This window comes from Ranitomeya imitator, chromosome 6 (genome assembly GCF_032444005.1).
Source record: "Ranitomeya imitator isolate aRanImi1 chromosome 6, aRanImi1.pri, whole genome shotgun sequence".
Classification (NCBI taxonomy): domain Eukaryota; kingdom Metazoa; phylum Chordata; class Amphibia; order Anura; family Dendrobatidae; genus Ranitomeya; species Ranitomeya imitator.
In genome coordinates this window covers 196,665,928-196,679,721 of record NC_091287.1, presented here as the reverse complement: position 1 = coordinate 196,679,721, position 13,794 = coordinate 196,665,928, and the positions used below count along the sequence as shown (strand labels likewise).

The window sequence follows — 13,794 nt, the reverse complement described above, 5'->3', positions numbered from 1 at the left end:
ATAGGTGATCTGTATGTAGTGGATGCTTCTAGCCTTCCATGGAGGCTATTCAAGCATGCCAAAATTAAAAAAAAAAAGTGTTTAAAAATATAAAAAAATAAAAAAAATATAACAGTTCAAGTCACTTCCCTTTCCCCCCAATCAAAATAAAAATAAAAAAAATATCAAACCTACACATATTTGGTATCGCAGAGTTCGGAATCGTCCGATCTATCAATATATCAATAAAATAAAGGATTAACCTGATTGCTAAATGGCGTAGCGAAAAAAAAATCTCAACGCCAAAATTCCTTTTTTTGGTCGCTGCGATATTGCATTAAAATGCAATAACGGGCGATCAAAAGAAAGTATCTGCACAAACGTGGTATTATTAAAAAGTCAGCTCGGCACTCAAAAAATAAGCCCTCATGAAAAATGGAGATGCTACGTGTATGGGAAAATTGCACTTTTTTTTTTTTAAAGCAAACTTTGGATTTTTTTTTTTAACCACTTAGATAAAAGAGAACCTACACATGTTTGGTGTCTATGAACACGTAATGACCTGGAGAATCACAATGGCAGGTCAGTTTTATCATTTAGTGAACCTAGCAAAAAAGCCAAACAAAAAAAAAGTGTGGGATTGCACTTTTTTTGCTATTTCACCACACTTGCAACTTTTTCCCGTTTTCTAGTACAAGACATGGTAAAACCAATGGTGTCATTCAAGAGTACAACTCATCCCACAAGAAATAAGCCTTCACATGGCTATATTGAAGGAAAGCATTAAGCTACTTACTGGTAGCGGCATTTTTCGGAGGCCCATGACAGCACTACGAGAGAGGATCCGCCCTTCCGGAACAGGAAACCTACAGATACAAAAGGGCGGCACCTCTCCCCATGCATCAGTTGTATTTCAGAGCTTGAGAGGACTACCGCGGTTAGTGGTACACAAATATACATTATATACAGTTTATATACAAAACAATCCATTGTATCGAACTAGATACCACTCGTGAAATCTATCATTATATACACTATAGGAAGTGCTACCCCCACGTGAATAGGGAGGGAACTAAGGGTGCTGTCATGGGCCTCCGAAAAATGCCGCTACCAGTAAGTAGCTTAATGCTTTATTCGGACTCCCATGACAGCACTACGAGAGATTTACAGAGATGTAAGCTACCTTAGGGAGGGACTATAGTCTGTAGCACCCTTAACCCAAAGGAGAGATCAGAGGAGGACCCCAAATCCAACCGATAGTGTTTAAAGAAAGTGGAAGGAGATGACCAAGTGGCCGCCTTACATATTTGCTCCACTGACACTCCAGATCTCTCTGCCCAGGATGACGCCATGGCCCGGGTGGAATGTGCCTTTAGATTCTGCGGAGCTGGCCCCCCACCTGCTGTATAAGCTAGAGAGATAGTTTCCCTAATCCATTTGGCTAGTGAATATTTTGACACTCTAAATCCTTTCCTTGGACCTTGGAAGGAAAGAAACAGTGCTCCATCTTTTTTCCAATTATCAGTGGCTGAGATATACTGAAGGAGAGATCTCCTAACGTCTAACGTATGAAGCTCCTGCTCTTTAGGATTAGAGGGATTAGGAATAAAGGATGGCAAAACGATCTCCTGTGATCTATGGAAACGTGTCGCTACCTTCGGCAGATATGCCGGGTCTGGTCTAAGGACTACTCTGTCTGATAAGATTTCTGTGTATGGAGGAGCTCTAGAAAGTGCCTGGATATCCCCTATCCTGCGAGCTGAGGTTATGGCAATCAGGAAGGCTGTCTTAAGCGTCAACATTTTGATCGAGGCCTCTTGCAGAGGTTCAAAGGGGGGTTTTGTTAGAGAGGACAGAACTAAATTTAAATCCCATGGAACTTGTTCTATCCTTATATACCGGTCTAGATCTACTAACTGCCTTCATAAACCTCGCTATCCAATAATTGTTAGCTATATTGCATGAAAACAGGGCACCCAGAGCTGAGACCTGTACTCTAAGGGTACTAGTTGAGAGTTTTAACTCGAGACCCCTCTGTAGGAACTCTAAAATTTGTTGTATTGGTACCCCGTCTCGGATGTCAAATCTTGAACAAGACAAGAACTTCCTCCAAGTTCTAGAGTAGATTTTTGTAGTTATTTGCTTTCTACTCTTTAGGAGTGTCTCGACTAAATTTGGAGAGAAGCCTTTCCCCACTAATAGTGACCGTTCAAACTCCACGCCGTTAAATGGAGCGCTGCCACTTGTGGATGGGAGATCGGTCCCTGAGAAAGCAGGTTCGGGATCTCTGGTAGTACCCAGGGAACCGATACAGACATTGTCTTGAGCCAGGCAAACCAGGTTCTTCTGGGCCAAAAGGGGGCGATAAGGATGACTTTCGCTCGATCTTCCCTGATTTTCCTCACCACTAGAGGTATCAGGTTCAGTGGTGGGAAAGCATAGGCCAGTGGAAAATCCCATTTTATCAGAAACGCGTCCACCGCCAAGGGATTCTCCCTGGGATTTAGCGAGCAAAAAAGTTTTACTTTTCTGTTGTTTCTGGTGGCGAACAGGTCTACCACTGGTTGACCCCATCTGCAGACGATCAGATTGAAAATGTCTTTGTTGAGAGACCACTCTCCTTGTCTTAACACGTTTCGGCTGAGGAAATCTGCTGCCACATTTTCCTTTCCTTTGATGTGGAGAGCCGTCAAAGATAGAAAATTGTGCTCTGCCACCTGGAACAATCGATCCGTGATTTGCATCAATGTCTCGGAACGAGTTCCCCCTTGCCGGTTTATGTAAGCGACTGCAACTCTGTTGTCCGACAGAATTCTGACGTGCTGGCCCTGCAGATATATGAGGAATTTTTTAACAGCCAATTCAACCGCCAACAACTCCCTTTGGTTGGATGAGAATGTTGTGAAGGGTTCCCATTGTCCCTGGACCACCATGTCCCCCATGTAGGCTCCCCACCCTGAAGAGCTGGCATCTGTGGTTATCACCCGGGACACATTTACTATCCAGGGAACCCCCGCTGATAAATTCTTTTTATCTGACCACCACCTAAGGGAATTTAGCGTGGTTGGCCCTAACGTTATTTTCCCATTTAACGCGCCTCCCAAGGCTCTGTCATGGAACAAGACTTCTCTCTGTAGGGATCTGGTGTGGAACTGAGCCCACTTAACTGCTGGAATGCAAGATGTGAGTGACCCAAGTAGAGACATTGCTTGCCTAAGTGTCATGGAAGGTGTATTGATTGTTTTTAACGCATACATTTGAATTAGATCTATTTTTTCTATAGGGAGGAGACACTGTTGTGTCACTGAATCCAACATTAGACCCAGGAACTTTTGAATATTTAGGGGCTGTAACTTAGATTTTTCGAAGTTTATGATCCAACCCAGGTGTTCTAGCTTGGCTTTAGTAACCTCCCATTGTGACAGACAGTGATCTACTGAGTTCCCTACAATGAGGAAATCATCCAAGTAGGGAATTATAAGGACATTTGATTCTCTTAAATGTGCCATGACTTCAGCGATTATTTTAGTGAACACTCTAGGAGCAGAAGTTATCCCGAAGGGAAGTGCCCTGAACTGAAAATGTTGAATCCTACCCCCCATTAGTACTGCTACCCTTAGGTATTGTTGGAAATCAGCGTGAATGGGTACATGATAGTAGGCATCTTTCAAATCCACTACTACCATAAAACAATTGTTGAAAAGCATTTTTATTGTCGAATTGATGGACTCCATTTTGAAGGTATGTTTTACCAAAAACTTATTGAGACCCTTAAGGTTTATAATGGTCCTATAAGACATATCCGGTTTTTGAATTAGGAAAAGGGGAGAGTAGAACCCCTTCCCTGCCTGAGAATACGGCACTTCAATCAAAACATTTTTGGAGCAAAGAGTCCTCACTTCCTCTTCTAAGGCAAATTGTTCAGTGGGAGATGAACGCCAGGGTGTTAACTGGAATTTGTCCCGTGGGGTATGGACAAACTCAAGTCTGAGACCATGGGAAACAGTGTCTTTTATCCAAACACTGTTTGTGATTTTTGACCACTCTGCCGAGAAATGCGACAGTCTCCCTCCCACCGGGATTGCCAGTCATTGGTCTTGTTTTTTGTTTTCCGTCGGGTTACGGCGAAACATGAGACCTGTGCCTCTTTTTCGCTTATCATCCCATCTGGAACGATCCTACCCGGTGAGAAGGTGCGCCTTCCTCCCCGATTGAACCTTCTTTTGTTGAAGGGACGGCGATATGGAGTGAAAAGATTGGGAAACTTTTTCTTATCATCCCCTGCCTTCTCCAGGAGCTCATCCAGGGTAGGCCCAAATAGATACTCGCCTTTACAAGGGATAGCGCAGAGCTTTGCTTTCGCCTGCATATCCCCCGGCCAACATTTCAGCCATAGGGCTCTCCTTGCAGCATTAGAAAGTCCTGCTGCTCTAGCTGCCAACTTTACGGAGTCAATTGAGGCGTCCGATAAAAAAGCCGCCCCCTCCTGGATTATTGGTAACGCTGAGAGTATGGAATCTCTAGAGGCCCCCTGTTTTAATTGGGTCTCCAACTGGTCCAGCCAGACCATCATTGACCTTGCCGTGCAGGTTGACGCCACCGCAGGTCTTAAGGAGCCGGCTGCCATCTCCCAGGTTCCCTTTAGGAAGGTATCCACTTTCCTATCCAGGGGGTCTTTAAGTGTCCCCATATCCTCAAACGGGAGAGAGGATCGCTTTGCTACCTTGGCAATTGCTGCATCCAGCTTTGGGGCCTTCTCCCAGCTACCCACTGCTGGGTCATCAAAAGGGTACCGACGTTTCTGCGCAGGTGGTAAGGAGCCTTTTCTCTCTGGTTTTCTCCACTCCCTGTTGATAAGTTCCTGTATTTTCTCATTTAAAGGAAAGACTCTGCGCTTTTTCTGTTCTAACCCGCTGAACATCATTTGTTCTTTAGATAGTTGAGGCTTGGGTTCTGTTATACCCATTGTGCCTCTGACCGCCTTTATTAATTTGTCTATCCTCTCTATGGGTAGGCAAAACCGAGCAGCGTCTTCTTCCGAAGAGGAGGATGAAGCTGCTGAATCGTCCGATTCCTTGCTCCTGTCCTTATCCACAGACGAATCAGATGCCCACTGAGTTTTTTGCTTAGAGCCTCCTGTCTGTGAAAGGTTCTTAATGGACTGCTTGACCTCCATTCTAACCATTTCCTTTAGACTGGCCGCAATAGAAGAGGACTCTTCTGCTACCTAAGGGGATAAGTAAGGTAGACTAGAATGTAAGATCTACATGCTATACCCCCTCCCCTCCTTCCAGGACCTCACCGTCTGCTGGATACAGGGGTCACATAGTTTTTTAGGGTGTGAGTCAGGCAAGGGGACCCCGCAGATGGCACACTCCCTATGCTTCGCCTTACTGACGCTTTTCTTTCCCTGCACAAAACATATGAGGGGACACTAGTCACTAAGTGAACTTTCTCGAAGGTCACTTACCAGTGGCTGCCCCACACCCAGAAGATACCGAAGTACGAGGGGGATCTTTTCTGGCTGATGCTCCAGACCCCTGTCTGGAGGAGCTTCTGCGGCCAGACCCATCGCTCTTTTTCTCACGATCCTTCTCCATGGATTTCTGAGGCACTTCATCCAGCAGCAGAGGCTGCTGATCCTGATCAGACTCCATCTTCAGTTTGGAGACCAGGAGCAAGGATCGCGCACCTGGAGCCGATATATAGCCCCTCCTTCGGCCAGCGTAATTATGCCGCGCTTGTAGCCACTTTCCACCCCCCCCCCCGCAGCTGCAGGGGATCAGCCGACACCTGAGGGTGATCGGCGCACATTTACCGGTGGGCGCCGCCATCTTGGAGCTCCTGCGCATGCGCAGAAGCTCCGCGACCCGGAAGACACCGCCGGCTCCGCCCCCCGACGTCACCCCTAGTCCACAGCGCTTCCTGTCAGCGCTGTGAACAGCGTGGGACGCCGAGACCATGCCGGGAGACTCCGAGGGCGCCCCCACAATGCTGCCGACCCCCCCAAGGGAGGAGGACCTTTATACATACCACGCGCGGCTTCCGGAGACCGGACACCCCCTGGCGACCGCTCCACGCTGATCAGACACTGCCGTGCAGCCCTGCCAGAGCCACCGTGTCTGCTTCAGGTACCCCGCACCGGCCGAGGTAGGAGACCCCCTCGCTACCCGAATCGGTCCGGCCGGCCTGGAATCTGCTAGCAATCTTCTTGTAGGATCCAGTCCCTCCAGGAACAGGAAACCAACTGATGCATGGGGAGAGGTGCCGCCCTTTTGTATCTGTAGGTTTCCTGTTCCTGAAGGGCGGATCCTCTCTCGTAGTGCTGTCATGGGAGTCCGAATAAAAATAAAGTTATGGCTCTGGAAAGGAGGGGAGCGAAAAACGAAAACACAAAAAAAGAAAAAGGGTTGCTGCATCTTGAAGGGGTTAAAATGTGGTGCCCAAAATGGGACACATTATTCCAGATGAGGTCTGACCAAAGAGGAATGAGGTCTGATTAAAGAGGAGTAGAAGGCAATAATGACTTCATGTGATCTAGAGTCTGTATGCTTCTGTTAATTCATCCCAGAATTGTATCTGCCTTTTTTGCTGCTGCATCACACTGTTGACGTGTTCAGTTTATGATCTATTAATATACACAAGTCTTTTTCACATGTGCTGTTGCATAGCCCTATCCCTCCCATTCTGTATATGCTTTTTTCCTTTTTATTATCCAGATTATTTTTTTCATATATTTCACTTTATATTTGAGTTATTTTCCCTCTCAGTAATTATTTTTATACAAATTATAACTTTTTTCTTTACCTCTATTATATTTAAAATTGTATTTTAATTTTTCCATTTTTATTTTAGGCTATTTTTCATTATCTGTTCTTCATTTTTTCTGTTTTTTTTTTTAAACTCCCTCCGCTTTTTTCCTTCATTCCTTCAATCCACTCCTCATCCATATAAGAATGTTGCTCAGAATTTTCCTGTATAATAATAGTCCTTTTCATTGTCTACTCCACGCATATACTTTTTTCCAGCTCCTCAATCTCCCCCAGTACACTAAACTTCACTCGACCTGCGCCACTGCTCGGCACTTGCGCAGGTTCGACACGGGACCTTGTGGGTGTATTAAGGCTGCTTCACAAAGCACGCAAGCGTACTACCTCACACGGCCACCGCTCCTTACTCCAGTCATGTAGCTTGTCACATGACCAATCCGCAGACCATGGCCCCACACATGCTATAAATGGACGCTCTCAAACTTACTCTATATCTCTTCCCAGCAGCAAGGAGAACTAGATCCTGACGTCCTGTTACAGTACCTACAATATCCCTCCCTGGTACTTCCTGCATTCCACTTTAACTTATAACAATTTTTAACTTATAGTTAAAAACCTCTCAAACCCCCATTGCCAGTCCATGGTCATGTTCCCTGATAGAGTTCAGCATTCTCCTTTGAACATTATATTGTCTTTTTTCAATTACCGTATTTTTTTTTTAAACTTTTCATTTTAATTTTCTTGTTTTCATTGATTTTCATACTCATTTTGACCTCTTATTTTATATACTAATACATTTTGTCTTTTTTATATTAGAGAGCACCTAATGTGCATACCCTCTATTTTGGAGCCAACCGCATACCCTGCATACCTCCTCCATCTTTGAGCTTCCTCAAGGCCATTTGTCCTTTTTTCTGCTTCTATTATGCCTGTATATCTTTGTTCTTGATATGATTCTAGCAGCTCTTAGGTTCTGCATGTAAACTGCTGTATATATTTTCCACTGTATAGGATGTATTTTCTCAGTTTTTATTTATTCATTTTTGTATTTTGCGTTCTATGGACTTAACTTGATAAAGGCCACAAACGGGCCACAACGTTGGCTTAATGTCTGTAATTCATGTCTACATATAAATTTTCATTTTATTGCAACCTTGAGTGCAGAAGCTTATTATGTTCAATTTATGTGACTTTCTGTCATACTTCACAGCACCCACCTACACAGTTGAGTGATACCTACCATCTATTTTGTTTTCTCAGGATTTGGTAAGTGTGATACTGATGAGGCAGATGGTTGCCACGCGTATGAAACACACGGACATCTCCGGTACTGGTTTCAACACTACCAGAAATATCAAGACATGTGGAAGAGCCCTAAAGCAATTTTTCTGATGTAAGGGATGCCACATCTCGACATTAATTTGGCAAGCTGTTGCATCACACTCCTATCGCTCCCCATCTCTACCCATTTTTGCTGGCGTGAAGACACCAAGTTGCAAATTTGGCAGTAACTCGTCAATGTTTCAAAGTGATTTACACCGGAATTCTGGTATAATTTCTTTAATGAATTGGGCCCTAGATACACAGCAATTTAAGACTATTTCAATATGTCAATCTTAAGCTGGAACAATCGAAAAAAAAAGTTATTATATAGTTATCTTTGAGAGTAAACATACTCCATTTTGTCTTTGTGTATCCATCTTGTCTCATAACTCCTGTTTCATGGTGATAAAATAACAACTGGATGGCTAGAGTCAGGCTATTTGCACACGTTGCAGAATTGCCTCAAATTTCTGCAGCTATTCTGCAACTCCCTGCTGCGGGAAATACGCATGCAGAATTGGCATGCATATTCCCACTAAACACTAGCGTTTTGCAAGCGTAATTAGCTTGCCAAATGCGAGCGTTTTCGAAGTGATCTGTAGCATCGCTTGGAAAACTAATTGACAGGTTGGTCACACGTGTCAAACATAGTGTTTGACAAGTGTGACCAACTTTTTACTATTGATCCTGCCTATGCAGCATCAATAGTAAAAAGCAATAATGTTAAAAATAATAAAATAAATAAATCATGATATTCTCGCCTTCTGGCGGCCCCCGCAGCCTTCTCGCACCTCGCGATGCACCCGGCAGCTCCCGTTCCCAGTGATGCCTCGCGGCAATGGCCCCAGATGACGTGGCATCACGCGAGACTGCTGCGTCATCACAGGTCGTTGTCGCGGGGCATTGCTGGGAACTGGAGCATCGCGAGGAGCGGGAGGGCTGCGGAGGCCGCCAGAAGGTGATATCACAATTTTTTATTTTAATTCTTTTTTTTTTTTTTTACAGGTATATGGTTCCCAGGGCCTGGAGGTGAGTCTCCTCTCCTCCACCCTGGGTACCAACCGCACATAATCCGCTTACTTCCTGCTTGGTGGGCATAGCCCCATGCGGGAAGTAAGCTAATCAATGCATTCCTAGGTATGGCGAATTGCCGCGATTCTGCACAAAGAATGAACATGCTGCGTTTTTTTTTCGGAATGCGATTCTTCTGCGGAAAAAAATGCAGCATGTGCACAAAAAATGTGGAATGCATTAAAAACTATGGGATGCTTATGTAAGTTTTTTTTTTTTTTTTTTTAGCATTTTTTATTATTTCATCACTGTAAAAGAATTTGAAATTAAGTTCAGTGAAGCCAGTGGTGTCAAACTGGATTCCTGAGTTGCCGATGAAATCCGGAATGACAGGCTGATAATTTTCAGGGGGTGCAATCCATATGAGATCGATTGCTGCAGGAGTTGCCTGGGTCCTAGGGGCGCCTTGTTGGGGGTCCTTCCTCGCTAGATGAGTAGTAGGAGGATGAGGAATAGAGGAATGTGGGATCTTCCTCACTGGCTAACTCCGTGTCTGACGAATGGGCCATTTTTTTTTCCTTTCCCAAACCCCCTGGTATGTGTGTGGAAGTGGTGCAAAAACATGTAATATGTGGGGCTTGTGTAATAGGGTACACTTTATTTTATAAAAAAAAAACAGAGAAAAAAAAAAAGAGATAAAATGTAGAAAAAGAAAATGAAAAGAAAAATCAGATGTAAAAAAAGGTTGTATTAAACAAAAAAATATAGATGTTCACTACTCTAATGCCCCTCCCTATAAATTTACCAGACGCATATAATTATTTTTTACGCTATGCCTAAAACTACACTGTACTAACTTTTATTTTCTCTAGTCACTAGTCTAGTTACTGAACCGCCGCACAACCTGCCCTACCCTCTCCTAGGTTTCATCACCCATCCCCTGCAGACTGTGAGCCCTCGCGGGCACGGTCCTCCCTCCTTGTGTACCCGTGTGCCTTATTTGCTCATGTTTAATGTATTTGTCTATATTTGCCCCGTATTCACATGTAAAGCGCCATGGATTAAATGACGCTATAAAAATGTATAATAATAATAATAATGGCTAAGTTTCACATTTCTGCTCATGTCTCAATTCCTATTGGCTACATCTTTTGACAGGAAGTTTTATTTGTCTGACCATAATTGAACTTGGCTGTGTGATGATACACTAGCAAGCCTGCTTAGTAAAGTATGCAAAGATTGTTCTGTTTCATCTCCCAAGCTCTCGGAATCAATAGATGAGACTTGTCATAAAAAATCAAGATACATAAGGGACATTTAAACACTTTTCAAAAATAAAAATAATTCAGAGGAGCTTACCAAATGTTTAGTCACTGCATTCTGCAAGATATCAAAACACTGGTGCCTTGGTCTCACTGAGGACAAACTGTTGCAAACTATCTGTTGGAAATAGAAAAAATAGCTTTAAAAAAATATAGTATAATATAACAAATAAACAGTACAGACCAAAAGTTTGGACACACCTTCTCATTTAAAGATTTTTCTGTATTTTCATTACTATGAAAATTGTAAATTTACACTGAAGGCATCAAGACTATCAGCTGTGTATCCACCAGACTTCTGCTTAACACAACTGATGGTCCCAACCCCATTTATAAGGCAAGAAATCCCACTTGACAGGGCACACCTGTGAAGTGAAAACCATTCCCAGTAACCACCTCTTGAAGCTCATCAAAAGAATGCCAAAAGTGTGCAAAAAGCAGTCATCAAAGCAAAAAGGTGGCTACCTTGAAGAACCTAGAATATAAGACATATTTTCAGTTGTTTCACACTTTGTTAAGTATATAATTCCACATGTGTTAATTCAGTTTTGATGCCTTCAGTGTGAATGTGCAATTTTCATAGTCATGAAAATACAGAAAAATCTTTAAATGAGGTCTGTCCAAACTTTTGGTCTGTACTATATATATATATATATATATATATATATATATATATATATATATATATATATATATATATATATATATATATAGTTAGTTAGTCATTACAGAGTGATCTATTTCAAGTGTTTATTTCTGTTTATGTTGAGGATTATGGCTTTCAGCCAATGAAAACCCAAAAGTCGTTATCTTGGTTTATCCAGTCAGTATTGGAAAGGTTTGACTTTTTCCTCCATTCTCCATTGCTTTTGGTTTTTCCATTATGTTTTTCTGTTCTGGTTTCAGTTCTACCTTCGGGATGACTTTGTAGAAGTTCTCTGAAGTACTGAAACCAGATATTGCCATTTTAGATGAGCATATTTTTCTTGCTTTTTTGTACATGTGGTTCCATAGTTCCCAGAAGGAGTGTTGGCGGGAGTCTTGGAGTTTGTTAACTTTGGTGAAGACGTAACTCTGCTCCTTGCTCCTGAGGGTGGTTTTGTATTGATTTTGTATGGTGTCCTAGGCATCCCTAAGACCTGGATGGTTGGGGTCTCTGTGATTGCCGTTTGAGGCTCTTCTAAGGGACTTTTGTACGGCTTTACATTCTCTGACAAACCATTGGTCTGTTTTTCTTTTGGTCTTTTATAGTTCACTTTTTAAAGGTCAGACAATCTGGCCATGGTATAGAATACATCATTGATGTATTTTCTTGGTTTACTCATTCTGGCTTAGGCTTGTACTCGTAGTTGCATAAGTGGTGGAGCATTTACTGTATTTTTGGTCTGTTGGGAGCCTCTTGATATTTTATTGCTGAAGTCTTGGACCATTTATAGGACGGAAAGTGGAAAAGGCCGCTCTGCTGAAGCTTTTGCACGAATGTTTTTTTTACTGTAAGAGCAGTGAGACTATGGAACTCTCTGCCGTATGATGTTGTAATGAGTGATTCATTACTGAAATTTAAGAGACTGGATTCCGTTCTTGAAAAGTATAATGTTACAGGTTATATACACTAGATTCCTTGATAGGGTTTTGATCCAGGGAACTAGTCTGATTGCCATATGTGGAGTCGGGAAGGAATTTTTTTCCCCAATGTGGAGCTTACTTTTTGCCACATGGTTTTTTTTGCCTTCCTCTGGATCAACATGTTAGGGCATGTTAGATTAGGCTATGGGTTGAACTAGATCAGTGTTCCCCAAGTCCGGTCCTCAAGAGCCACCAACAGGTCATGTTTTCAGGATTTCCTTAGTATTGCACAGGTGATAATTGCATCATCTGGACAGGCAAGCATTCAATGACCTGTGCAATACTAAGGAAATCCTCAAAACATGACCTGTTGGTGGCTCTTGAGGACCAGAGTTGGGGAACACTGAACTAGATGGACTTAAAGTCTTCCTACAACCTTAGTAACTATGTTACTATGTTATAGATTTCATGCATGGGAGAAGTTGGCAGTGATCTGACAGGTGCGTTTGTGGGGTGACTATGAAGGTGCCAATATTTACCATGTACATATCTGTAATGGCATAATCTAATACACTCCTCTTTAGATGGGAGTTTAACCCCTTTACCCTCAAGGGTGGTTTGCACATTAATGACCGGGCCAATTTTTACAATTCTGACCACTATCCCTTTATGAGGTTATAACTCTGGAACGCTTTAACGGATCTTGGCGATTCTGACTTTGTTTTCTCATGACATATTGTACTTCATGATAGTGGTAAAATTTCTTCGATATAACTTACGCTTGTGAAAAAAACGGAAATTTGGAGAAAATTTTGCAATTTTCAAACTTTGAATTTTTATGTCCTTAAATCACAGAGATATGTCATGTAAAATAATTAATAAGTAATATTTCCCACATGTCTGCTTTACATCAGCACAATTTTGATTTTAATTTTTTTTTTAATTTTCAATGCAAAATTGACTGGAATTGAGATGGGACACCATGTCACGTTTGGAGAGCATCTGATGGGCCTAAACATTGAAACCCCCCACAAGTGACACCATTTTGGAAAGTAGACCCCCTAAGGAACTTATCTAGCTGTGTTTTGACAGCTTTGAACTCCCAAGTGTTTCACTACAGTTTATAATGCAGAGCCGTGAAAATAAAAATTATTTTTTTTTTTCCCAAAAATTATTTTTTAGCCCCCATTTTTGTATTTTCCCAAGGGTAACAGGAAAAATTTGACCCCAAAAGTTGTTATCCAATTTGTCCTGAGTACGCTGATACCCCATATGTGGGGGGAACCAACGTTTGTGCGAATGGCAGAGCTCGGAAGGGAAGGAGCGCCATTTGGAATGCAGACTTAGATAGATTGGTCTTCAGGTGTCACATTGCATTTGCAAAGCCCCTGATGCACCTAAACAGTAGATACCCGTCACGGGGAGCCTAGGTAGGCTAAAGCTAATAACCCGGGCCCCTGCAATTTCCCTAAGACTAGGGAAACCCTGTCTGTCCCTCTCCCAGAGATTACACTGATGGTGTGCTTGTCTGGGCCGCCAGGCCTGACCCTGACTCCTGATTCAGTACTAACTGAAACCTCCACCCTCCACCCAGTGATAATCTTCACACCAACCCTTACAGAAAGCACAGACCGGGAAAACCAAAAATGCACCACGCCGCAAACACACTCAGGAAAACACTATAATGTGCACAGGGCAAAACAAAACACGAATATAGGAAGGAGAAATATGACAAAGGATCATACACCACCAGATATGATATTTCCACTCCAAGACCACCACTCCGAACCGAGATCACCAGGCACAAGACACAAGCTATAATC

The 13,794-nt window shown here is 42.8% G+C and overlaps 1 protein-coding gene across 1 annotated transcript in view; it reads right to left on the bottom strand.

Annotated features, from left to right (window-relative positions):
• Nucleotides 1–13,794, bottom strand: part of TEX10 (testis expressed 10) — a 633,649-nt gene that overhangs the window by 168,405 nt on the left and 451,450 nt on the right. The window contains exon 11 of the mRNA XM_069730421.1: nucleotides 10,443–10,523. Coding sequence (XP_069586522.1) covers nucleotides 10,443–10,523 — 81 coding nt within the window. The remainder of the gene's footprint in view (nucleotides 1–10,442; nucleotides 10,524–13,794) is intronic.